General features: G+C 45.0%; 1 protein-coding gene across 1 annotated transcript in view; it reads right to left on the bottom strand.

Moving 5' to 3' along the window:
- NCS1 (neuronal calcium sensor 1) overlaps window positions 1-26,587 on the bottom strand; it is a 47,839-nt gene extending 21,252 nt beyond the window's left edge. Inside the window, exons 1-2 of the mRNA XM_035112984.2 lie at window positions 25,644-26,587; window positions 2,068-2,092 (exon numbers count right to left, since the gene is read on the bottom strand). Coding sequence (XP_034968875.1) covers window positions 2,068-2,092; window positions 25,644-25,707 — 89 coding nt within the window. The 5' untranslated portion in view covers window positions 25,708-26,587. The remainder of the gene's footprint in view (window positions 1-2,067; window positions 2,093-25,643) is intronic.
- Window positions 26,588-27,687: the final 1,100 nt, after the last annotated feature.

The raw sequence follows: 27,687 nt of genomic DNA on the forward strand, positions 1-27,687 counted from the left end.
GCAAGGGATGTTCCCAGCCCTACCTGGAAATGCCTGGAATTGAATATTCTGCTCTTCAGCTGCATTTGCATTCCAGGCTGTAAACGGTGGTGCCTGTCTTGCCCTGATAACAGCTGGATGCCTTCCAAAAAAACCCAAAAAAACTACAGAGGTTTGGGGAAGGAGCCAGCCTTTCTAGACTGTATGTATGCCCTGGAGGGAAGGCACCATTGATGGCACAACACAGCCATTTTTATTATTTTTAAGTGCTATCTACAAGATGAAAATATAATGAGAAGGTTTTGCAAATCAGATAGATGCAGGGTTTTGTTCAAACGGGGGGGGGATGGGAGCTTGTGCAATCCTAGCAAAGAAAAGAGAGCCTCTGAGAGAGTACAGAGCATTTTTCCACCATAAATGTAGTACATAGCAGCCCTTGTTTCTTGAGCTACATCAAGTTTCTCATTGTAGATGGACTCTTTGCACCCTAACTTCTGCCAAAAGACTGATATTGATTTATTGGAAAGATAAAACCATGGCCCGCTTTAAACAATTGATAGAAGATACAACAACACTCGCAATATATGAACAGATTGCATTTAGAAGTAGACTGTGCATGAATAAATAAAATGATATTTGGAATGCAGTTATAAAAATGCACATGTAAAAATTGTAATATATTGTAATTGTAATATATTGTTAGTAATTTTTCATTAGTTGGAATAACTATATTGCTTATATAATTACATATATCACAATTTCAATTTTTTTTTGCTTCTTCTTTAATTTTTGTTTTTGTTTTCTTCTTTTCCTTTTCTTCTATTCTATTCTCTAACTGAAAATTTTCAATAAAATAATAATAGTCTCTCACTGCATTTGGTTTCTGACTATACATTAGGCAGAACTGTCAGATAGTGAGAGCTGTTTGACAGAATGTAGTGGACTCCCCTTTACTGGAAGTTTTTAAACAAATGTCGGAAGGCCATCTGTCAGGAAATCTTTAGCTGAAATTTCTGCATTGTAGGGGGTGGACTTGATGGCCTTTGGGAACCTTTCCAGCTCTCCAGTGTTATGGTTCTATGTTTCCTTACAACTAACACAGCGGGAGTCAGAGGCAAAATAAGTGGAGCAATTAATGTAAAAAATTGCCTTTGTATAGTAGGCTAATTGTTGTTTTTCTCTCTTGCGCGCGCTCTCTCTCTCTCTCTCTCTCTCTCACACACACACACACACACACACATGGTGTCTATAGTATCCCTCCAGGCAAAAAAGAAGCACTATCAGAGTTCAATGACACATTCCAGCCAGGCAAAAGCACTCATATACCTGAAGGAGCGTCTCCACCCCCATCGTTCTGCCCGGACACTGAGGTCCAGCTCAGAGGGCCTTCTGGCGGTTCCCTCATTACGAGAAGCCAAGTTACAGGGAACCAGGCAGAGGGCCTTCTCGGTAGTGGCACCCACCCTGTGGAATGCCCTCCCACTAGAGGTCAAAGAGAACAATTACCAGACCTTTAGAAGGCATCTCAAGGCAGCCCTGTTTAGGGAAGCTTTTAATGTCTGATGGATTTCTGTATTTTAGAATTTCTGTTTTTTTGGAAGCCGCCCAGAGTGGCTGGGGGAACCCGGCCAGATGGGCGGGGTATAAATAATAAATTATTATTATTATTATTATTATTATTATTATTATTATTATTAAAGCAGAGTCAATGAGGGGTGTAGCTGGAAAGTGGGTGTGGCCTGAGAAGAAGGGGAAATGGCTTAGGGAGAGTTCCAAGGGCCAGAGAGAGAGGTCTGGAGGACCGCATTTGGTCCCCAAGCTTGACGTTCCTCACCCCTGCTTTGTTCCTCTGCCCAGTCAAGATTTCATTCCTCCCAAATTATCAGGCCTACAGATGCTACATTCCATTCCAGAAATTGCACTCCACAAACGAGACAAGAAATTATAGAGACCAGCAGGCAAGCATATAACATGCACACCTGTGCAATGGTAGCAGCGGACTCCCCATTTCGCTTTTTTCATGCTCACGAACACAAGTGTGCATGCTTGTGAACTCACAAGACTCCAGAATAGCTCTTGAGTACTCACCACTGCTGGACCTCCTTCTCCGTAACTGGAAAAAGAACAGAGAAGGAGAGTGTTTATTGGTCATTCAAAGAAAAATGCAGTTTTGAGTTCTGTGTTCTGAGTTCTCACTACCTAAATGTTTCAACCTAGTTCATACATTCTGACTCACTGCTTTAAACTTGATTCAAGTACCATTGCTTATCAGCAACTGAAGCCTTGTTCACACTTTATGGTACAAGCTGCCTCTACACACATGCAAGTGTTTCTGTGAAAGAGAAAGAGTACAGCTCAACTGCCTGGGTACACAGGCACAAGGACCCTACACTCCCCTGAATGTTACATGTGAATAAAGTGAACATCTCAAATGTTTGTGAACACAAATTAGTCACTCATTGAATGTAACCACACCAATTTGAACATTCTGCCAGTGCCGCTGTTGCTGCTTCTAATGTTGAAGGCAAGCAGTGAGTGTCAAGAGCTCTGGAGCAAAAGAACAGTGGGATATATCAACAACACATCTTTACAACAGCAATAAAATCTAAGGGGCAACCCCTCCCCCCAATACTGTATAATAAAACTCAGTCTAATAAGGATAGTGCTCAGCAGCCAAATAACATTGAATGTCATTTAGAAAAGAAAAACAAGATGGATTGGGTCAGAACGAAATAGAGCCATGTGGAAGAGGCTGTGGCTGGCTGGCTAGCAGGCTAGAACCTTAAAGAAAAATAGATTTTATTAAAGCTTTTTCATAATGCAATAAAATAAAAAAGTAACTAAAAAACAAAAACAAAGAGAAAAGGAAACATCAAAGGAAAACAAAAAAGAAGAAAAAGAGAAGTAAATAAGAAAAGTAAAAAGGACTTTTGATTTTCTGTCAGTTACATAAAAGAAATTATTCAAAATATTGACTCTAGAGTGACACGCACCTGATCTCCTTTCTGTTACACAATATTTTCCCAATCTTCTTACCCAAATAGATTAATTCATTTTCATTTTTACACAAAAGGTCCAAAAGGATTCTCTAATTATTATTAATAATAATAAATGTCAGCAATAGTTTTTCTCTAATTAAGAATATTAACCTTGTCTCCAGTAACCTCAACATTCCTCCATATATTAAATAATAAGTCTTTGTCCACGCAAGATTCTCTCCACTGTGATCATATGAAAACAATATTCCATAGTTTTTTTTACTCATTTTTTACTCATTAGTTCGCACCCAGTTTCACATCATCTGTTCCTATTTACTGTTATAACTCCTGTGGTTTTCTATCTTGATTTTGGAAAAAAAATTTGCTTCTGTTTACTCTTTACAGCCATTCCTATTCCAAGAAAAGCGCTAGAGGTTTGATAGCTTTTTTTCTCTAAATTCAAACTGCATACAGAGTCCTTTCTCTCTCTCAACTCTATCTCTGCCAGCTCAGGATGTCTCTTAATCTGTCCATCCATCCCTTCATTCCACTCCTCCACAACTTTGCTATTTGGCTGTTTCATTCCTGTAACCTGTGTGAAGGATGTCTCCACCATCTTTTGCTTCCAATTCTACCATTTCACTCTCCTTTTTTGGCAATCCTTCTGTTTTCTCTTTAATTCCACTGTCCATTTCATCCTTCTCTGGTCTGCTTTCATTCACAATTTCATCAATCTTAGAGCTCTACGGTAATCTCTTTTATTTGGTCATCAGACAATTTCTGAAGAATGCCAACAGTCAATGGAATGTCCAACAATGTATTTGCCATAAGGAATATTCTTTATCTTATCAACAATTCAGTATCCACCTTAAAATATTCACAGTCTCCACCTTAATAACTTCAATCTCCACCTTAAGATCTTCACAGCATTTTCTCTTATCAAACCACATTCCTTTCTGACACATGAAATGGGAGGTAAAAAAATACTTTTATTTAAAGGCAGCACTTTCATCAGGAAAACAGATAGTGATGATGATGATGATGATGATGATAAACTTAGCATTCAGAACTCCCTTGATCATTTAAAACTTTCTTGGTTCAAACAATTAGAACATGCTTCTTGTTCTACCTTCAGTATTTTAATGATCAACAGGACAGAGCCCCCAATAGCAGAGTTTAAATACACAAAAGTCAAGGAGTATAGTGTTAAGAATATAGGTTCCTAGTTTAGGCCACATGCGCCTCTCTTTCTACCCCTCTTGCAATGAACAGACCACACTGTTAAATAAGTTTAAAATGATTTACTTACAAAACCTTCCAAAGGTCAAATTCATGCATTTATCCAAGCAAGGAGAATAGAGGCAGAATACCCTTAGGTAGAAAATACAAAAAGGTAGCTTCAAACATGTGCTGGGGGGGGGGCAGCTGCCACTCTAGATCAAGTAAAACAATAGAAATACCTAACTAACTGATAAATCACATTGGTTCTGTCCCCACTAACAAAAGTCCTATCCCCCCTAACAAAAATCCTGGCTACGCCCATGTCCCCATGTCTGGTTTCAAAGGAGAGAAGACAAAGCCACTGGGGCAGAATGGTTAGAGTGTTGAGCTAGGAAGCCAGGACCCACTTGGCTATGACGCTCACTAGGTGTGGTCTTGGGTCACAGCCATTGCCTCTCAGCCTATAACATACCTCACAGGGGTGGAATGGGGATTAAATGAGGAGGGAGAGAACCAGGTACACCACCTTGAGCATCTTGGAGGAAAAAGTGGAACATAAATGCAATAAATCATCAACACCATCAGAGAATTCTGCACTGGTTATACTGTGCCTCCAGGTTTAGGCCCAGCATATCTCTGTGGGGGATGCGGGTGGCACTGTGGGTTAAACCACAGAGCCTAGGGCTTGCTGATCAGAAGGTCGGCGGTTCGAATCCCCACGACGGGGTGAGCTCCTGTTGCTCGGTCCCTGCTCCTGCCAACCTAGCAGTTTGAAAGCACCTCAAAGTGCAAGTAGATAAATAGGTACCGCTACAGCGCTTCCATGTAAACGGCGCTTCCATGTGCTGCTCTCACTCGCCAGAAGCGGCTTTGTCATGCTGGCCACATGACCTGGAAGCTGTACGCCAGCTCCCTTGGCCAATAACGTGAGATGAGCGCCGCAACCCCAGAGTCAGTCATGACTGGACCTAATGGTCAGGGGTCCCTTTACCTTTACCTTTACCTCTGTGGGAGGGATGATCCCTTATTTGAGGGGATGTGGCCTGGAAAAGTAGTGCAGCCTTGGGAAGGCCCTGACGACCAGTGAGAGAGGTCTTATAGGCCTCATTTGTCCTGTGGCCCCTTGGTTCTCCCCTCCCCCCAAACACACATCTTGTTTTCATTCAGACATTTCTGCTGATGATCAGAGACAAGATATAGTCATTATTGCCTGTTTCACTTGCTGGAGCAGGGAGGGCACACCACCATTATTATCCTGGCCCATCTCACCGTCCACACTGATTGGGCAGTGAAACTGTGGAATTCCCTGCCGCAAGAGGCAGCGACTTCAATGGCTTTAAAAGAGGATTATACAAATTTTTGGAGGATAAGGCTATATATGACAGTGGCTGCAATATGCCCCTGAATACCAGTTGCCGGGACTCACAAGCAGACAGAAAGCTCTTGCTCTCATGTCCTGTTTGTGGGCTTCTCATAATGGGCACCTGTCCAGCCACTGTGAGAATAGGATGCTGGACTAGCTGGGCCCCCTCTAGCCTGATCCATCAGCCCATTCTAATACCCTTATCATTCTAATATTCTTTTTCATACTTCATCAACCTGTCCCCCTCCTTTACAAGATGCAGTGATGACCACCAACTCGGATAGCTTTAAAAGAGGATTAACCAGACATGACTTCTATCCATGATGGCTACGTTCCTCCTCCTCCTCCTCCACTAAGGCAGGATTTCGAGTTGCTGGGAATCATACGTGAGGAGAGCGCTGTTGTGGATTTACCATCTGCTTGGCCACCGTGAGAGCAGGATGCTGGATTAGATGGCCCACTGGCCTCGTCCAGCATTGCAGGACCTCTTCTGGTGCTCTAAAATTAGGAACTGACTCCCTGAACCATCAGGATTTCTGGACAGGGCTGGCTCAAACCTACAATGCCAGGATTATCAGCATGAACGCATACAAAAAATTCTATTTCCACCCACCACTGGTGTAAGGGTGATCTGAAAGGGGAAGACGACCCCTTTTGCCAGGTATCATAAGAACATTAGAAGAGCCTACTGCATCAGGTCAATGACCCACCTAGCCCAGCATTCTGTTCTCACAGTGACCAGCCAGATGCCCCAATGGGAAACCCACAAGCAGGATTCGAGCACAAGAACACTTCCCCCCTGAAGTTTCCAGCTATTGATATTCAAAGCATTGCTGCCTCCAGTTGAGGAGGCAGAACATAGCCATAAAGGCTAGCAACCAACAATAGCCCTCTCCTCCATCAAACCAAGCTCACGCCCCCCCCCTCTCTGTTAGAATCATAAAAGCGTAGAACTGTAGAGTTGGAAGAGACCTCAAGGGTCATCTAATCTAACCCCCTGCAATGCAGGAATCTCAACTAAAGCATCCATGACAGGTGGCTATCCAGCCTCTACTTAAAAACCTCCAAGGAAGGAGAGTCCATCACCTCCCAAGGAGTCTGTTCTACTGTTGAACAGCTCTTACTGTCAGAAAGTTCTTCCTGATGTTTAGTCAGAATCTGCTTTCTTGCAACTTATAGAACTGTAGAGTTGGAAGGGACCACGAGGATCATCTAGCCCAACTCCCTACAATGCAGGAATCTTTTTCCCCGACATGCTGCTTGAACCCATGACCCTGAGATTAAGAGTCTCATACTCCACCAACTAAGCTACCATTGGTTTGGGACCTACCCTCTGGAGCAGGAGAAAACAAGCTTGTTCCATCTTCCATGTGACCACCCATTAGATATTGGAAGATGGCTATCATATCTCCTCTCAGTCTCTTCCTCACCAGGCTAAACATGCTCAGCTCCTTCAACTGTTTCTCATAAGGTTTGGTTTCCTGACCCTTGATTAACTTGGCTTCAACCTCTCGACTCATTCCCTGACAATAAATTTCCACTTGACTGTCAATTGGCAAGAAAAAGAAAATAGCATCTACCGGTAGATCTAGGGAAGTAATAGTACCACTGTATTCTGCTCTGGTCAGACCTCACCTGGAGTACTGTGTCCAGTTCTGGGCACCACAGTTCAAGAAGGATACTGACAAGCTGGAACGTGTCCAGAAGAGGGCAACCAAAATGGTCAAAGGCCTGGAAACGATGCCTTATGAGGAACGGCTTAGGGAGCTGGGTATGTTTAGCCTGGAGAAGAGAAGGTTAAGGGGTGATATGATAGCCATGTTCAAATATATAAAAGGATGTCATATAGAGGAGGGAGAAAGGTTGTTTTCTGTTGCTCCAGAGAAGCGGACACAGAGCAATGGATTCAAACTACAAGAAAGAAGATTCCACCTAAACATTAGAAAGAACTTCCTGACAGTAAGAGCTGTTCGGCAGTGGAATTTGCTACCAAGGAGTGTGGTGGAGTCTCCTTCTTTGGAGGTCTTTAAGCAGAGGCTTGACAGGCATATGTCAAGAATGCTTTGATGGTGTTTCCTGCTCGGCAGGGGGTTGGACTGGATGGCCCTTGTGGTCTCTTCCAAGTCTACGATTCTATGATTCTAAGAGAAATTAATCTATATATCTTTCCCCTGCTATCTCTAAGTCTTAAAAGCACGTAGGACTGGATTATTCTTCCAGGAGGGGTTTTAATTAACCTGAAATAAATCAATATTTATTCATTACTTGACAAGGAAGAGAGAAAGAGAGAGAGGGAGAGATTGTGGAGGGCGGTGTTGTTTTAATCTGCGCGGCTTTGGGAGATGGATACAGCAAGGAGCTGGCTTGAGCATGTTAGCAAAGGCTGGAAGGACAAAAGGAGCATTAGCCGAGTGATGGATTGACATACACATGCCTAGCGGGAAAGAGGGTTTTCTGCAGCAGAGGCAGCCACGCCGCAGTGACCACGCTCATCACACTGGTGAATGGAGAGGCAGGAGAACCATGCACTCCCTCTGCCAGGGAGTTTCAGCAGTGTTTAGGAACACGAGAAGCTGGCTTGTGCTGAGTCACAGCATTGGTCCATTTAGCTCATTGTTGTGTGCACTGACTGGCAAAAGCAGATTTCCGTAGTTTCAGGCAAGGGTCTCTCCCAGCTCTACCAAGAAATGTCATTGGAGATTGAACCCAGGAACAAAGAAATCTTCCTTATACTGAATCAGAAATATTGGCCCATCAAACTCATTACTATCCATACCGACACGGACTGAACCCAGGAAATTCTGCATGTCAATCAGATACTCTGCTGCTGACCTAAGATTCTAGTCCTTATAGAGTAAGGGCTGGATTCAATAGAAACATAGTAATCTGCTTTGCACTAGCAGATCTATGTGGTTGTCATGCTGACAGCTCTTGGCAGCCACCATAGCAATGCCATCCAACTGTTCTCTCTCACACACTCAACTCTCTCCCCATTCACACAAAATGCGCCATCGCAGCTGAATGCAAGCGCATTTCACACTTCTCTGCCCACCCACCAGCACCGCACTCCCGTCAGCAGCATTTACACTTCCTTCACAAGCAGGGCAAAAGTAAAAAATAAAAACTGGCAATGCTCAATTATCATAACTTAAGCCTCTAGCAGATGGTGAAATAATGCAGGAAGGTGGGGGGCAAATAACACGTAACATTGAGGGCTGCAATGGTCAGTTTTGTTTTGTTTCGTCAAGTAGTTTCGCTTGCATAAAGAGCTGGCTTTGAAAGAATTGAACTGGTGCATGCTTCCTCCCTTCAGTGGTAAAAATAAATAAAACTGATGACACACTTTCAAAGAGAGCAGGGGCAGCTGACCGGCCTTCTTGATGCTGTTGGAATACAACCCTCACCATCTGAGAATGTTTGCTGGGCAGGGGCTCAGGCTGATGGGAACTGGAGTCCTACAACATCTGGAGGGCCACACGTTCCAGAGAAGTGAATCAAGAAGAGGAATTATCCTTTGTCATATGGGAATGCCTCTCCCAAATAAAAGCAGTCTTCCATCTCTTGCATTCATCCAACTCTTGAGAAGGGAATGCCTCCTCTTTGCGTTGCAGAGGGTTGGACTAGAATACCCTTTAGGTCCCTTTCAACTCTACAATTCTATTATGCTATGATCAGCAGTGGGGAAGCTGATCTAAGAAGAGGCATTCTCTCAGGAGGAATACCTCTTCTATTTAGAGGCAAGAGGTATGGCCTTTGGAGAGAAGGGGTGTGGCCTGCAGAGAGTCAGGTAGAGAGGAACTGAGGGCCTTATCTAGAGCCTGGACTGGACTATTCCCATCCCTGATTTAAATCCTCATCAGAGTTTTGACTTTGCTGTATGTGCTTTATCTTAGAATGCCAGTCTCCTACACCATGATCAGTGACAGAAATGTCAGTGCTGGAAAACAAATCCTCATCCACTGACAGCCCTGCCTGTCATTCTCACTGAGGCTGTAAATCCATGTCTGGACTGTACTGCTTCAAATGGCAGAAGTAGAGTGGGGGAGCAATCCCGTGAGTGGCAGCTGCTCCTTCCAGGTTAGGTCTCAACAATCAGCACAGGCAGGGCTATGAAGCAGCAGGAGCTCATCTTTAAAAAATTTCCCACAATGCATCAGAGTGATGCTAAGCTGGGAGTGTCATGGGAGATGGAAATGGTTTCTTGGTGGAACATCCAGTGAGGCTCAGATAAAGGATCAGAAGTGGGGCCTACCAGGGCACGGGGTCCCTGGCAGTCGCCACAAGCTTCCAAGTGCTGCAGTCAACACTGTTCATATCCCCCACTACGATCTTGCAGAAAGGCTCAACGAGGATCCGCAGCAAATTTCGTAGCATATTTGCAGGATGTGCATTTTGCTGAACTGAAAAGTTTGCTTTTTCAGGCCCAGGCTTTTGGAAATGAATCGTGCAAAAGCTTCTCTGTTAAAAAGCAATCCATAGGTTTCCTGCATCTGTGTCCTGGGGACACCAAGTACGTCCAGCAGGCTTATATCAACTTCATGTCAGATGTTAGCTCCACATACACAAACACCCACCTTCACAAAACTTTGCAAACCCATAAAACAGGCTATTTCTCACCCCAAAAAACCCTGTATAAATTCATAATTCTAAAATTGATTATTATTGAGAACTGAGATCCTGGCAGTGATCTTAGCTTCTTCTTTTTTTTAATGCTTTTTGGTTCAGTGATTTCCTGCCCCATCAAAATTCCAGCAATTCGAGTTACGTAAACATTAAAAGTGCAAAAAATAAGTACAGTATGTAACTCATTCAAGTCCACATTTCGCTGAGGTAGTCAACCTACACCTGGGCTTCAGGTTACAGTCCACAGGTGCATGCTGCTCCATACAGCAACAACAAAACCCCTGCATGTCAGGATAGCCTTCTCCCTTACACACTAGGTCTTCCTGCTTTTTGTGTATTGCAATGGCTTTTCAATGTATTTAGAGGTTCTAAACTTTAAAAAGCTTTAGATTGTTTTAAATGCTTTCTAAATGCTTTAAATGTGTTTGTTTTCAATCTAATTTTAAATTGCGCTGTTTTAACAGTTTGCTGCTTGATGCCCTGCGTCCCTTATGGGAGGAAAGGTGAGGCACAAATTTAATAAATGAATAAATAAAAACCTAAAACTATCTGCATACACCCACCCACACACACACACAAAACCCCTATAAATATAAAAACAGTTGTTAAACAGCCACAGTAAGTGTGTGCTGAATATGTGTTTGACACCAGTATCTATTGCATTTCTATCCCAACTTTTTCTCCAAGGAGCTCAAGGTGGCTTACATAGTTTTACTCTTCTTCATTTAATCCTCACAGCAACCCTATGAAATAGGCTAGATTCAGAGGCAGTGACAGACCCAATCTCACCCAATGAACTTCATGGCCACATGGAGGATTTGAACCCTGGTCTCTCCCAGGACCTGGCTCTCATTTAAACCCTACAAGAAGTCTGCCCAGTAAGTCAGGCTGAGAGGTAGCAACTGGCCCACAATCACCTAGTGAGCTTCATGGCTGATTGGGGAAATTGAATCATTGTCCTGGTCCTCATTTAATCCCCAAAATAACCCTGTGAGGTAGGTCAGGCAAGAGATAGTGACTATGACCCATACAGCAAGCTCCATGACCTGATTCAAACCCGTCTCCAACGCTCTAACCATTACACCACTACCAGCTCTCATATATGTGTGTGTGTGTGTGTGTGAATGAGACAGTGACTCCTCCCACTTCCAAATCTGATCCCACCCACTCCCATTTGGGCCCCACCCTCTCCTGGCATGAGGCCAGGGATGTTGGCAGCCGTCAGGAGTGCGGTAAAATGCTTCCTTGCCCTCCACTGAACACCTCATTGGGAAATAGGCCAGAAATTTCTCTCCCCACCCTCCCTCCTCCCCAGGCTTAAATATGAGATGCCGACTTTCAGAAATTTGTTCCCAAAGGGGATTTGCAGCTGGCTTCCTTCCAGCACTGATTTGTTGCTAGGCCAGTGTCACACGACAGGGAGGGGAAAGGCGGCGTTGACGGGGTGGAACCTATTGTTGTGCGGGGAGCTGGAGAATAAAGAAATCCCTGGCACTCCTGAGCTTATTAAAACAATGCCTACGCCTCTTCAATCCTGTGCCACCTGAATGATAATCAGAGGAGAGGGTCTCTTCAAAGGCTAGCAACATTTTAAAAATTTGCTTCAGCAGAGCAGCATGGAAGATCCACCCTCCCCTTCCGCCGCCCAGCTCACCCACCTATGCAGAATTTCTGCTCCCTTATGGAGACCAGGCCAAGCTGTCAAGATACAAGGCTGGGTGGTCAAGACAAAAAAAAACACAGAACTAAACAACAACAACAAAATCTGCTCCAGATTCCTCACTGCTCTCCCAGCACCCAGGAAGAGTGGGTGGAAGAGCTGCTTATTCTGAGACTCAAGGCATGACACCCATTCATTTCTAGAGTCAGTGGGCTATTTGGCAGCTGTGGCTTCCCCCCAAAGGATCCTGGGAATTGTAGTTTGCTATTACATGCCAAGAGTTGTTAGGAAACCGTCACTCTTTTCCCCTCACAGAACTACAACTCCCAGAGTGGGTTAGCAATCCTTCTTCTCGGGGGAACTCTGGGAATTGTAGCTCTGTGGTGGGTAAGCTGTGAGCCTCCTAACAACTCTTGGCCCCTAACAGCAAACTGAAGTTCCCAGGATCCTTTCAGGGAAGCCATGGGTGTTTAAAATGACATGGTTCTGCTTTAAAGGTATGCTGCAGATGGTGCCTTAGTGGACTACATCCTGGCGTTGCTGCTGTTGATTTCTTAAAGGTGAATGATAATAATTTTCAATAACTGGTATTCCGAGGCATCTTGCCTCTGGCAGGAGAAGCAGAATGCTACAAAGCCTTCCAAAACGGAGCCCAGGGCTGGCAAATGTGGAAGTAAGTTCCCAGGTCTGCTGGAATATTTATTTTATTTTTAGGCTTGCTTCCTAAGAATGCAGCAACCAGTCTCGCCACTCCCGACACCCTAACAAAAGGCCTCAGAGCAGACTCATCCCATTCGCCCACCCCCAGGGACAGCAACAGAAAGTTGCGCTAATTCGCAATTAAAATCTCTTCAGGTGCCATTAAATATTGAAGAAAAGGGACTCGGTAGGTTTTGGGAAATGGATTCAGCAGACAGAAGTCTCTGAGTCAAGATTGACAACGTATGGTGATAACTGCAGGGAGTGGCCTTAAATCAAATCACACCACAGGATCCATCAAGCTCAATACTATTTGCACTGAGAAGCAGGAAGCAGCTCCCCAGAGTTTCAGGCAGGGAATTTCTCCCAGCTCTAACTGGAGTGGTCAATATCATCATCATTATTAAAATAAAAAAATTCCTTCAGTAGCACCTTAAAGACCAACTAAGTTTTTATTTTGGTATGAGCTTTCGTGTGCATGCACACTCCTTCAGATACCCAACACGGCTACCTACCTGTAACCATCATCATTATTACTACTACACTGGGGGATGCTGAGTTCAGATTCTCCACCCCCAGTGCCAGAATGTCAGCACCACACTCCACCTGGCTTCCACCACACTTTTGATGCTGTTCCCTTTCCAGCTAGCCACTGCCCCCTTTGATAACCTAAATTTCTGTCCTCGGGACTGAACCCACTTGTGATTCCCAGCAAATGGTATTCAGTGGCTGGCTGCCTCTAACAGAGGAAGCAGAATGATAGGTTATCCTCAACCTTTGGTGGCAAGCTGGCTTGCTGGGAAAGCAAAAACAGTATTTATTTTACACATTCCTTTCCAGTAGGCCGCTTTCCACCAAAGTTGACAACAGTCAACAACAAACCAACCCTTCTATCAAAATAATGTGGCATTTAAAACACAGCATTGCAGCATAGCTCTTCTCCCCAAAGGCGGAACATGCAGGAGGTCTGATCTTCAATCCTCAGCATCTCCTATTCAGAATCAGGAGGATTGGTTTCTTTATTTTTAGATGAAAATAATAATTAGAAAAACTCATGGAGGAGAGGGCTATCCATTGCTACTAGCCACGATGGCTATGCTCTTCCTCCACAGTCAGAACAGGAATGCTTCTGCATACCAGTTGCTGGAAGCCACAGGAGGGAAGAGTCCTCTTGTGCTCAAGGCTTGCTAGAGGGTTTCCCTTTGGGGTATCTAGCTGGCCAGTGTGAGAACAGTATGCTGGACCAGATGCACTCCCTTTGGCCAGCAGGCTCTCCTTATGTTATTAAGGGCCGGACTAAGTACAAGGCAAAAGGGACCCAGGTGGCGCTGTGGTTAAACCACTGAGCCTAGGGCTTGCTGATCAGAAGGTCGGTGGTTCGAATCCCTGTGACGGGGTGAGCTCCCGTTGCTTGGTCCCAGCTCCTGCCAACCTAGCAATTCGAAAGCATGTCAAAATGCAAGTAGATAAATAGGAACCGCTACAGCGGGAAGGTAAACGGTGTTTCCATGTGATGCTCTGGTTTGCCAGAAGCGGCTTTGTCATGCTGGCCACATGACCTGGAAGCTATACGCCGGCTCCCTCTGCCAATAATGCGAGATGAGCGCGCAACCCCAGAGTCGGTCACGACTGGACCTAATGGTCAGGGATCCCTTTACCTTTACCTTTTAAGTACAAAGCAGCTTCTTATTTTCCCTCCAGGTCACTTTTGAAATTCTGGGTTAGCAGAGGGACCAACTGGCACCCCATTAGATTAGGCTCTGGGGACCACTAGATGTTGCCTACCGCCCCCGGACTGGGGCAGACTGTCAATCCAATCCAGCAGGACCAGCAACCTGCCATGCATTCTTTGGAAAGACGCTGTCTGCTCTCTGAGCCTTCTTGAAACGGTGCTGGCTTTTTAAGGGTTGTGCATTGCACCACTGTGCAGGGAAAACACATGAACCTGTGGCGTCCTCTTTGATTGCCTTTTTGGGTAAGCAATTCTGTGGACTGCAGCAGAGGCGGCAACAGAGGGAGGGGAGGGAGGATGAGAGTGAGCACACCTTTGCCTGGGTACGTGCTCTGGATTCAACAGTTTTGCCAAAGCTGGAGCCTCGGACTCAATCTGCACATTTCCAAGGCGAAAAAAAGGAAGGAGGGGCAGAAACCCCACACTCCTTGAAACGTGCCCCCAAATCTCCACTTAAAAACAGCTCCACCTTTTTTTTTCTTGTCAAGAGAATCGCCCCATTCAGAGCAAACTGATCATGCCAAATAGAATAAGTCAGTGGCTCTGTTTAACACTGCGAAGCATGTTAAACGGGGGGGGGGGGGGTGAGATTCCTTTCAAAAGACAGATTAGCCCAAAGATCAGTAGAGGATGGAAAGAGAGCCTGTTGGGCATTGTCTGAAAAGTTCATTTGTACGACATTTACGACATTAAGAAGTGTTGTGTAGGGACAAAGCTGTGGTCTATCTAGGGCATTGGTCTTCAATCGGTGGTTCGGGACCCACTAGTGGGTCACGGCCAGATCCAAGGTGTGTTGCAACAGGAGCACTACCGCGGCTATGCAAATATATGAGGAATGATTTAGAAATGGGTCCCAGATGCATATTCGGGTTAAAAGAAGGCCCTGGATCTGGAAAGGTTAAACACTGTTGATCTACCTGATGTTCAAGATCCTAAGAGCTGCCAGCCAGACATCTCCAGGAAGCCTCCAAGCTGCTACCAGTAGTCCCCACTGACTTTTATCGGTTTTTATCCTAACTAATTCTCAAACATGACTCAAGGTGGCTAACAAATCCAGAGCTTCATATATATATATATATATATATATATATATATATATATATATATATATATATATATGAGAAACAATCCACATGCTGACTCACATCACAAGATCATAATATTATAAAAAAAAAATCCCAACAAACAAACCCAGGGCATCCTATATAATAAAGTCCAAGTGTCTCTGCGTCCAGTCCCTGTGTCCCTGGGTTTGCGCTACTGCGCATGTGCCCCACGGACAGCCATTGGGACTTGGAGCGCAGAGACTTTGGACGGGATAAACCAGGACCGTGAGAGAGATTACATGCTTGCATATACACAACCATACAAAAAAAAAGTGTGTGGCTTCCCCTGCGCTACAGAAGGATCTCTCTCTTTCCTCCTGGTTTCTTCTCCGTTAGAGGGGAAGGAGAGGAGGCAGGTGTGTGCCGGCGAAAGGGAAAGGGAGGGTAGGTGGGTGTGGATAGAGAGAGCGCATGAGCCGCAAGTGATGCGGCTGCTGGGCTGAAGGATCGTTTAGCCGTTACTGAGGGGCGAAAGCAGGAGAGTGGGCGGGTGGGCGCACCCGCGGGGGAAGGGGGAATTAGTCCCTGGAAGTGTGTGTGGATTTGGGGGGGGGGGTTGGAAGGGCTGCTGCAACTGGGACCAGCGAGGGGAGAGAGGGGGGGGGAGAGAGAAAAGAGGAGTAGAAAAAAGAGGGTGGGAAATGGGGAGGGAGAGAGGAAGCTGAGGAGGCAGCTGGCTGGGGCGGGGGGCGGCGAAGGGACTGAGTGAGGGGCTGAGGTGGTGGCGGTGGGTGAGTCATCGGGGGGGAACCCCACTAATTAATTCTAGCACGCGTTAATTTAACGGGCTTCATGATACTAGTCAATAATAAAACATCAAACCAGAAAAATAAATCAATAACCAGTCAATAGCCTTTTATAAACATTTTTTGATTTTTAACTAACTCGTTTTTAAATAAATAGAAATACGAGAAACAAGTATCCAGCATTACATCTAATAGTGTTTTTTTCTATCCATTGACTTTAGACATAGGCTTACACACTCAATGTGTTCAAACATTTTACTTACTGTAACCTCTCGACTAAGTATATTGAGTGGTTGATATAATTTTGGTTGTTAACATAGTTACAGAAAGGGGCCCATGTTTGTTGTAGGGTGTTTCTATGCATATGTCCTTAATTGTCCTCCTTAGACTTTGGTGTATTCCATATATTATTTCCCCATATGCTCAGGGGTATTTCAGTCTGGTTCTTCCATTGCTGATGAGCTATTGCTAATTGTGCTGCAGTCAGAAGCTGTCCAGTTTTGTGGTGGAGAATGGAGCCCAAGTCTATGTCCAAAGATCATAGGGCTAAGGCAGGATTTGGAGAAAGGGGTTGGCTTATCATGGAGAATACTCTATTCCAAAAGTTTTTAACATGGAGACATTCCCACCAAACATGAATAAATGACCCCAGTTCACAACAACTCTTCCAACATGAAAGGGAAAGGGAGGGATTAATTTTTGCAAGCCTGACTGGTATCCAGGGCCACCAAAGGATGACCTTGAGCAAGGCCTCCTGTAAGCAAGGAGAGGTGGTTTTAAGGCAGTGAGGCAGAGGGGTGTCCAGCTACCCTCCCATTTGTGATCTTCAGTTGGGTAGCCTAATTCCCATTTTAAAAAAATGAAGGCCTCTAGCATCTCCTGCTTTATGACATTACCAATTGCTGTATATTAGGAAAGCAGCACCCTTCCGGTCATATGCTGACTTGCTGTAGAAGGATTCAAACAAGGTAAGTGTGCACAAGCCCTCTCCTCTGCTCTCTAAACAAAGCACAAAAGAATGAGCCTGATTTACCTAAAACCAGGTAGTACAAATGCCTTTTTATTTAACCTGCAGTTTCTTTTTGGATATTGCTTTCGCTCTGGGAAGCAGGGCATGGATTGTGTAAATGCCTACATCTTCCCAATCCTTAAACAGTTGATATTTATCTGTGTGGATGAAAGCTGGATGATCCAGGAATGGGACCAGTGGTGAGGGTCAGGGCCCAGTGTTTCACTCCATGTTCTCCACACCATCAGTACTGATCTTGTAAATGGATTGTCTATTTTCCTTACCTCCTGCATATACAAAGGTAAGAAAAGGTGACTTCCCATTGAAGGTGTGGAAGAGAGCATCTCATGTTGGACTCAAGGGTCCTCTGTTCTTACCCTGAGCAATGGAATCAAGGATTGGATTTGAAAAGCAGCAAAACAGAACACTTTCCACTCCTCCTTTTGTTCTGTGTCTACAGAGCATTGTTGCTTATCCTAGATTTTTTGCCTCCCAACACAAATGCATTGAGTTTGTTTTGCCATCTCTTTAGATGAAGAGGAGGGATTAGAATAGGCAAACTTGAAAGAAAAAAAAGTATAAGCGTTTAGGTAACATTAACATTTAGACTACGGCTATTTGCCTGAGCCAGCTAATGCTAAGATGTTTCCATTTCCTAAATTCTTTTTATACAGTCCCCTATAGTTTCTATGTCCCAGTTGTCTTGTGTCTACAGTAAGGTTAATACTTAAGTATTTAAATCCTCCATGTGCTATGGCAAATGGAGAGTTAACTAGCAACCAGTCTCTTGTAGTGTTGTCTAAATTGATAGGAGGGAGCAGGGATTTACAACAGTTGATTTGCAATCCTGCTACCCTACGATACATTTCTAACTGCCGCTTAAGTGGATTTTGCAGAATTAAGAGGGTGTCATCTGCAAACATATTCATTTTGTGTACCTCATCCTCTCTATAAAAATCATTGTGCAGTTGAAAGGCTAATGCCTCTATGACCAATGCAAACTGCATAAGAGCTCGATAGCCTAAGCATCGAAGCCATTGATTGAAATGATTGCTTTTGATTTGGAGTATCATTGCTTAATGAGGTGCAAGGACTTAGATCCAAATTTCAATTCGCCTTAGCAGGTGTGTCAAAACCAATGAATCAGTTCTATCAAAAGTCTTATAGGCATCAAGAGATATTAATATGCCAGCTCTCTTCTCCCTATTCAGCTCATGTGTAACATTTAGTGCCCTTCTAATGAAACTTGTGTTGCTTCTCTTCTAGCCAGCATGAACCCTGTTTGATCTGGAGATATGTATTGATTTATAAACGTATTTAGATGCTTGACCATTATTGATGTGAACAACTTTGTGTCTACATCAATGAGAGCTATATGACTCAAAGTAGCATCTGTTTTGAAGAACACCATGTTTGCGATGCTTCCCGCCCCCGCCCCCTTTCTAGTTGTACAGTTTGGTCAGCCATGGGGGGAAAGCTCATTGCAAAAAGCTTTATAAAACTCTCCTGTAAAGTCATCCAGTCCTTAGGACTTTCCAGATTTAAAATTCTTAATTACCCCTAGGACTTCTTCCCAAGAAATGGATTGGTTTAGGTACTAATATTAGGTCTAGGTGACATTGACTTATGGGGAAAAACATGAGAATTCCCTGCCTTCTGGGTGTAGTGCCTGCCAGGGGTCTGCTCAGTTAATATTTCCACCTAGCATGGGTTGCAGATTTTGTTCAGTGCCTACTTCGGTCCTTTGTGTCATTGCTGCAGCAATTGAAGTCTCTACCTATTGTGGTTTGTCCTCTTTTTAAATGGTCTAATTATGTTAGCATCTTCCGGAGAAAGTCGTCTTGTGCTGAGTTGGGTGCATATAAATAAGCAATGGTGATTTCATGGCTGCCTGTGACACCTTGAACAAAGAGGTATCTATCTGCCTGTCAAGTCTTCCCAACTTTCCCCAACACTCAGAGGGCAGTGCTTGCTTATCAGGACAGCCACAGCTCTGGCTTTCCCAGAGCCGGGGGCTTGTACTTGCTCGCCTACCCAGCAAGGCAGCCCTCTGGTTCATCTCCTGCAGGAGAACAATGTCTGGATGTTCCCTTTGCAGGGCTGCCTCCACTCTGGCTCTTTTGATTCGTGGCCCTAGCCCTCTAATGTTGAAGGAGAGAAGATTTATACGTAGTTTGGCTTTGAGGAATCATAGTAATGTTGGTAGAAATGTGGATAACAGAGGGTTAAATGCTAGGTATGTAGTTCCTGCTCTATTAAAGGTGGAATTTTTCAAGAAACTCAGTTTTTCTGCTGGACTTCTATAACTTGGAAATCAAATGACTTAAACCTAAAACTACATACACAAATGCTAGGGTGTGCATCCCTGCTTGCCAACAGGAACGTGGGAGTGGTGGAGATCTCTCCCATGGTACCCAGGATCAATTAGGGGGGCAGGCGGGGGCTTGTTGCTAAGCTGCACACACCTCCTAATGCCCAAGGACAAAGGCTCTTCCAATTTACTGTTGTGCTTGTTAGAGTGGAGTCCAGATGCTTTTCATGTATTAAAATAAAATAAAATAAAATAAAACAGTTTCTTACTTTCTAATTGGAGTTGCCTTATTTCTTTCTGCCCTTTTTGGTTGTCCAGCCTGAGGTGGTGTTCTTGTGTGCTTGAGCTGGGGGGTGATATCTCCTGCTTAGAGCTGGAGTTCTTTCAGCATGTTGCCAGTCTGCTGGTTATCACTTGCAACCCAGGTTCTGCTTTTTAGCTGGACTATCAACTTAAAAGGGAAACCCCCAGCAATATGCTATGCCCACTTCTTTTATAGCCTTATGTATAAGGCTGGAGAGTCCTTTGCCACCACAGTGTGGCTGGGCTGATATCCTGAAATATTTCAGCGGTGGCTTCGCCATATTTTAGGTTCCTAACATTCCTAACATAGGGGACCCAGGTGGCGCTGTGGTTAAACCACTGAGCCTAGGGCTTGCTGATCAGAAGGTCGGCGGTTCGAATCCCTGTGATGGGGTGAGCTCCCATTGCTTGGTCCCAGCTCCTGCCAACCTAGCAGTTCGAAAGCACGTCAAAATGCAAGTAGATAAATAGGAACCGCTACAGCGGGAAGGTAAACGGCGTTTCCATGTGCTGCTCTGGTTCGCCAGAAGCAGCTTTGTCATGCTGGCCACATGACCTGGAAGCTGTCTTCGGACAAACGCCGGCTCCCTCGGCCAATAATGCGAGATGAGCGCGCAACCCCAGAGTCGGTCACGACTCGACCTAATGGTCAGGGGTCCCTTTACCTTTAACATTCCTTAGTGCTCTGAAAATTGAGTATTTGAGTCTATTCTGTTCAAAAAGAATTACCACTTCTCTTGGGGCTTCCCCAGTTTTGCTTCTGCCTCCCGGAACCCGATGGGCTCTTTCCATGGGGGACAGTGGTATGTTTAAATTCAAGGAGAGTATCTAGTCAATAATGAATTGAACCATGTTCCCGCCCCTCTTCCTGGTTCTCCAGTAGGCGTTGTAGATGAAAAAATTTTCCTCCTATCCCTCTCAAATTGTTCCTTCAGCTTCCTAGCCGTCATTTGTAAGAGTTTGATCCCACATTGGTTAGTTAGAGCAAGATTGTGCGCATCATTTGTTGTTTTAGAAATATATGACAGTTGATTAGATAGCACATCAAATTTCTGCTGAAATAGCTAGGGCTGCTCCCCAGTCCAAGACCAGTCCTTGCCTTATTTTATTAATGTACTCCTCTGAGTCTCTGTCCTCTTCCATTGTGACAGCTACTGTTCTTTCTTTTGGGGCCTTTATATTGGCTTTGGTCATGTCAGTGTCTGAGGCCTCCTCCGAAACCTCAGTCAGGGCTCTGTCTATTTCTTCTTAAGATCTCGCCTCACAGATTTGCTTTTTGGTTCCCATATTCCTTAGATCATCACCTTGCTGGGGCTGTATAAAACTTTTTATTTAGATGTCAAGATGATCCATTCTGCTTAGATTTTGTCCCGGGGCAACTGGAGACAAAGAAATATGCCACCATTTAGCTTTCCAGGTACCCCCCGCAAACCTTTTAAAACCAACTACTTTTTAAAATCAGCTGCCTAAAATAGTAAAAGCATAAGATGAGCCTTGCTGGATCAGGCCCAAGGGGGTGGGAACCATCTAGTCCAGCATCCTGTTCTCACAGTGGCTGACAAATGGCCCAATGGGAGGTCAGAAAGTAGAACCTGAGAGCACCAGTGATTTCCCCCACCTATGAATCCCAGCAACTGGTATTTAGAGTCATTATTGCCTCTAACAGTGGAGGGAGAATACTGCCATTGCGGCTAGCAACCATTAGCCATATCTTCCACAAATCTGCAATTCTGTTTTAAAACCATCCTAGTTAGTTGTCATCGCTACAACACCATCGGCCCCCAAGCCCTCAGGGCCAATTCTCATGGGTGATGGGAGTTGTAGTCCAGCAGGATCTAAAGGTCAGCTATCCCCTGGCCTAAAGGTAAAGGGACCCCTGACCATTAGGTCCAGTCGCGGACAACTCTGGGGTTGCGGCGCTCATCTCGCGTTATTGGCCGAGGGAGCCGGCGTACAGCTTCCAGGTCATGTGGCCAGCATGACAAAACCGCTTCTGGCGAACCAGAGCAGCACACGGAAACGCCGTTTACCTTCCTGCTGTAGCAGTACCTATTTATCTACTTTCACTTTGACGTGCTTTCAAACTGCTGGGTTGGCAGGAGCTGGGACCGAGCAACAAGAGCTCACCCCGTTGTGGGGATTTGAAACGCCGACCTTCTGATCAGCAAGCCCTAGACTCTGTGGTTTAAACCCCCCCCCCCGCCACTCCTTTCCTGAGAACCAGGTGGACTACCTAGCTGGGTTATGTCAATGGATCCATCCTGTTTACCACTGCCTTCTGAAAAGAACCAGCCAAAGACCTCTGCAAACCTCCCAAGCAGGGCATTAAGCCAGCTAGCCCTCCCAGGTCATCTGTCCCCACCATCTGTCTGCACAGGCTCCTTTTAGCCAGACTGGCTAAAAAATATTTATAGAACAAATTTAACAGAGGACTGGGTTAAGTCCTCTTTTTAAAAATCCAGGGGCTGGCTATCCACACATCTCATATCAGCGTTAATTCCTTTAAAATAACTGTGTTAAAAGAGTCTTTGAAGACTGGTGCTCATTGGGACTGATAGGGCAGAAGGCAGAGTGCCCAAGCAGAGCCAACAAAAGGCAGAGCTAAATAATTCTAGTTCTGTCCCCATCTTCTCCCTGCCTAGTTCTACAAGGGGCAACACTGAGACTGAGGAAAAGGAGGAGGAAGCTTGACTGGTTATAAGAAGGCAGGCAGGTACGGATTGGCTGAGGGCAGTCTGCGGTGGTGGTGGGGGGAAACAGTACCCCATTTGCCCTAATGAACCAACCTCTAACTGTATTCCATTCATAGAATCATAGAATTGTAGAGTTGGAAGGGACCCCAAGAATCATCTAGTCCCTGCAATACAGGAAATGCAGTTGTCCCATATGGTGATCGAGCCTGCAACCTTGGCATTACAAGCACCACGCCCTAACCAACTGAGCTATCCAGGTTACATCTGTTCTGAACCTATGTCAATCAGATTTAACTGGGAGACAGCCACACCCTCACCACAGACTCCCAGCATCACGGGCACATTACATTTTAGGTGCGCCCAATTGGCAAGCGATCACAGACATGCAGGTCCTCTTGGACCTGGGAGAAGGCAGAACAGGGGGCAGGGAGGAACAGAACGGGGCAGAGATGCTTATAGTCACTCCTGCCAATGCACACAACAGCTGGCTGTATAAGAGAGAAAGATCTGTCCATTAGCCCTCTCCATACTAAAAGTTTGGTCAATAAGAACATATAGAAAAGTTGCCTTATGATCAATCATACTATCGGCCTATTGAGAACAGCATTGCTGACATCAACCTGGTGCTCTCCAGGTGTGCTTGGACAATAGCTCCCATCAGCACCAGTCAGCATGGCCAAAAGGTTCTGGGAGGTATTGTCCAGTGGCATTTGAAGGCACCAGGTTGGGGAAGTCTGGTCTTCTCTAACTGGCAGTGGCTCTCCAGAGCTTCAAGACTCTTTTCCCAGCCCTGTTGGGAGATACCAGTGGGTTTGAATAAACAAAACAAAGTTATAGTCCTCATGTAATCAGGAACATGGGATGGACCCTACCTAGTTGAAAACAGCAAAACTCTTTCAAACCCCAGCAATGGAAGCAGGAGACAATGGCATGCCCTCTCTAAAAGTCAGCTACCCACATTGATAAATATTTCACATACATATTTTCAGCAAACAATTAACTGATAATCCCGTGCAGTTCAATGTACTGTCACACACACACAACCCTTCTGAAAAGGTAGCACAACACAATAAACAACGGATCAAGCACAGCCCAGAGACCCAGGTTCAAATCCACACTCAGCCACGGACTCACTGCCTGACCTTAGGCCAGCTCCTACTCTCCTTCCAGGCTCATCTACCTTGCAGGGTTGTTGCGGTGAAAAAAATAAGGATGCAAGGAAGGAAAGCACTCTTGAGTGCTTTAGAAGAAATAAGGTTTTTTTAAAAAATACAACTTTCATAATACAGAAATAATACTTCCAAAAAGTTATTTTTTTAATTTTTTATTTACTATGCCAAGATAGGGCACAGACAAGACAGGAAAAACAGGATCCCGCTCCCTGAAAACAACTCTATGGAAAATGGGATGGGAAGCCAACAAAAATAAAAGAAAAGATGAAATTGTGTTTCGACTGTATACGTTAAAAATGTTGAAACTTAATAAAGTATAATTGTGAAAAGGGGGCAGGGAAAAAGAGAAGCTGAATTCCTTCAAACTAAAATAACCACATTCTGGCTTTATCTGTGCAGCAGGAAACCACCCCTAAAGAGCAGAGCAGCTCTCCAGATGACTTGAGTAAGTGAGCCAAACTGAACAGGCAGAAAAGTGGAAGCAATCTCCAACACAGTCCCCAGCCTCTTGTTTTCCCTGAGGAAAAACAACTTGAAACACAGAAATCGCAAGCATGAGTTAAGAGCCGTCTTCCCGCCACCGCCATAGGAAAAGTCACTGCAGCACAAATCAGCGACCCACTTTCATTATTAGAAAGGCATTTTGCTTCCCTTGCACTAACACAATAAAGGGAGAGGAAGGTACAGAATCTCAGAACTCCAAGGAGTGCTTTCCAGCTAAAATTCAGGACTTTGCGCACAAAGCTCCATCAAAATACCAAAGGAAACCACAAATGGACCAAAAATATATACAAGTTGCCTGCCACATTTGTCTGCTTAGAGTAGACCCATTAAAATGAACGGGTCTAAGTTAGCTGTGCCCATTGTTTTCAATTCAGGGGCTGGCCCCTGTGAAAACAAGATGCTGGGCTAGACCAGCATCTCATCTGAACCAGCAGGGGTCTTTTTATATTATTAATGGGTCTACTCTGAGTAGGACTTGCATGGGCTAAAAACAAATTGGTCTGATCTGAGTACCACAAACTATAACCCCCCCCAATGGGGCTGCTTTCAACACTGTAAGTCTAGAGGAAACCCACATTGAACATGATGCACATGGCTACACCTTGGATCCTCCTTTGCACAGAACTTGTATACAGGCATCCATCTTCACCTAATGCCCTTTGTTTTATTTCTCCACATACACATTTCTCTCTCTCTCTCTTTCCTTTTCCAGATTGTTAAATCTCTCCCCGCCCCACAATGCCCAGTTTCAGGGTTGGCAAAAAGACAAACCGTTCTGCCTTTGCCACGAACCACCACCCCCCTTCTGAGCCCCCCCCCGGGCTACAGCGGGCTATCAGCTCCCCAGAAATGAATCAGGAGGAGGTTTGGCTATTACGTTCCCCTTCCTCTCTCCTCCACACATGTGAACTCACACACATCCATCCTGATTCCATACCGGCTCACAGCCAGTCCCCACCCCCAGGAGAAGCTGAAGGGGGGGGGGCGACACCCGAGAGCATCTCAACACTACATGAATCACCACAGAACATGTGAGCCTCCTTGGCGGAAGAAAAAGAACCTGCTTGCCTTTTCTATTATTGTTTTTACTTTGACCTATGGAGGCAGGGTTCTCCTTGCAAAAATTACTCCCTCCACGCCCACCCACCCTCACTCCCAGTGCCAGCCTCTCGGACCACCACCCCGCCTCCCTGCCTCTCCATCGATGCAGCAGATTTTGCACCACTCAACTACAGGCAGGCTTGCAGACCCCATATCCTGCCACTAAACTCCCCCCCCCAAGATCTCCTGGCCAAAATCTTTGTGTGTCATCACACAAGTGCACCCCCTATGCCCCCCCAGCCCTCCCCCAAATCCCCTACAACCAACAAAGATCCCCCGTCCTCTGCAGTCCAAGGCCTTCTCTGCATCCTAGCTGGCTCCAGTACCTGGGAAAGTTGTACCATTAAGAGAACCCAAGATTATTATTATTATTATTATTATTATTATTTTGCTGTTCAAAGTAAATTTTTAATTAAAAAGAGAGAGAGAAAGGAATGGCTTACAGTATGTCTTCCTCGTCAGTTCTTCCACAACTTCAGGCTTCAACTTGCTGTTCGATTTCCCCATCTCGATCTGGCAAGGTTTGTCCACTGGACTTTTTAACAGGGCATAAATTTCTCTCAAAGCCCCTTCCTGCACTTAGCGGAGAAGCATATAGGAAGCCAGTGGGGTGGGCAGAGAGATCCGATGTGAAGGGTGGAGGACGACAGAGGAACTGTCTCAGTTTCAAAGCCAAACCGGACCCTTCCGATTTCCTCTAAGTAGCGCTAACACACACCCCAAAAAATGGGGGGGGGTGGAAAGAGGTGGGGGGGAAGGGGGGAAGAGAGAGGGGGAGAGAAAGAGAAACAAGGGGGTAATAAGCTTTATAAGTTCAGCTGCAATTCCAGTGTCCGGAGTCCCAGAGGAGGTTTACGTCCCCTTATTTTCTGGCATCCACAACTCAGCTCTGCAAAACAGTCACAAGCAGATGGCGAGGCGGTCGTCTCCCTCCATACCGGCTGGTGTAAAAGGGGAAGGTGGGGAGTGAGAAGACAGAGAAAATAACCTTTCGTTATTATAATTATTATTTCCCAGTGAAACAGGGAAGGTCGTTTTGTTAATGTTTCAGCAGGGCCCTCCTGAAATAAAAAAAAATGACGAGATTTCGCCAAGCTCACTTGCCTTTCCTTTTTTTTGCAAAACAGAAACGGAAAATTCGTGGAGCTTTTTCCTCTCTGCCTCTCTCCAGACAGCCTTTTCTCCTTCTCCCCTTCTTCCTACCCGTTCTCTCTTGCTCGCTCCTCCTCGCTGGAGCCCAGTGGCGGTGTTGCTGCTGTCGTCCCTGGTTACAAAACTGCCCTCCCCTCTCCACCGCTGTCTCTGGTGCTCTGGGTTGCCGTAGCAAACGCAGGATCAGCCTCTGCACTGATAAGGTGCTAACTGGAATCTGCCAGTCAGGCAGTGGGGGGCGGGGGGGGGCTGCCTAGCAGGCTCTTCCTTTTGTCTTCTCTTTGCTTAGCCTTTTTTTAGATCAGTCCTTTGGGTGTGGGGAGAGAGAGCAGGAAAGAAATTGGGGGGGGGAGAGAACAGCACAGATGAATAAGGTTTCTCGTGCAAGGCAAAAGCACTTTTTATTTTGCTTTGATTTTTTTTAAAATCATGTTTTATCTTGTTCTTTAAGTCAGCGTTGCTTTGTTAAAAGAAAAAAGAAAAAGAGAAAAGGAAAGAAGTTTATGCATCAACCTGCTCCAACCCTGAGGCCCTCCAGATGTTTTTGGACTCCAACTCCCATCATTCCTCTCCATTGCCCATGCTGCCTGTGGCTGATGGGAGTTGAAGTCCAAAGCAGCTGGAGCACAGAGGGTTGGGTAGCACTAGCGTACATTGTTGCTAACAATAAAAAATGTGGGTTGTTTTATATATATATCTCCAGGCCAATGTCAGGAATGATTATGCTTCCAGCTGCTTTTTGGATATTTACCTACTGAAGTGCCTTGGCAAGTGTTGAAATTTTCCAGCAGGCAATGAAAAGGAGGGATGGCATTTGGGGAATGGGCAAGGTTTTGGAAAATGATGGAGGGGCTTGGGGGTTGCCTCTAATGGTAGTCCTAATTTAGTCTATTAATTTCAGTGGGTCTGCTCTCAGGAGGCATAGGCTTAGCTAGGAGCCATAATAAATAAATAAATAAAATAATGTATACAACTCAGAGTAGATGCACTGAAATTAATAGGCCTTAGATAGTCCTACTCAAAGTAGATGCATTGGCTTGCATCCAACTAAATTGACAGTAAACACATTTTGAAATTAATGGGACCTAAGTCACATTCGTTAATTTCCATGGGTGTATGCTTAGTAGAGCTAACATTGGAGACAACCCAATGTTCTAAACTTGGGAATACATATGAAGAATACTCAGTGGTTCTGGAGACCAAAAGGAAACATCAGAGAATGCTTGCAGTTGTTGATAAATCATTAAATGCTTTGGGCTAATGCCCAAATTCCATTCCACTTTTTATCACCCATTGGTAAATATCAACATTTAACAAAGTAAATGTTGGTAAATG

The sequence above is a fragment of the Zootoca vivipara genome, chromosome Z, assembly GCF_963506605.1.
Source record: "Zootoca vivipara chromosome Z, rZooViv1.1, whole genome shotgun sequence".
Classification (NCBI taxonomy): Eukaryota; Metazoa; Chordata; class Lepidosauria; order Squamata; family Lacertidae; genus Zootoca; species Zootoca vivipara.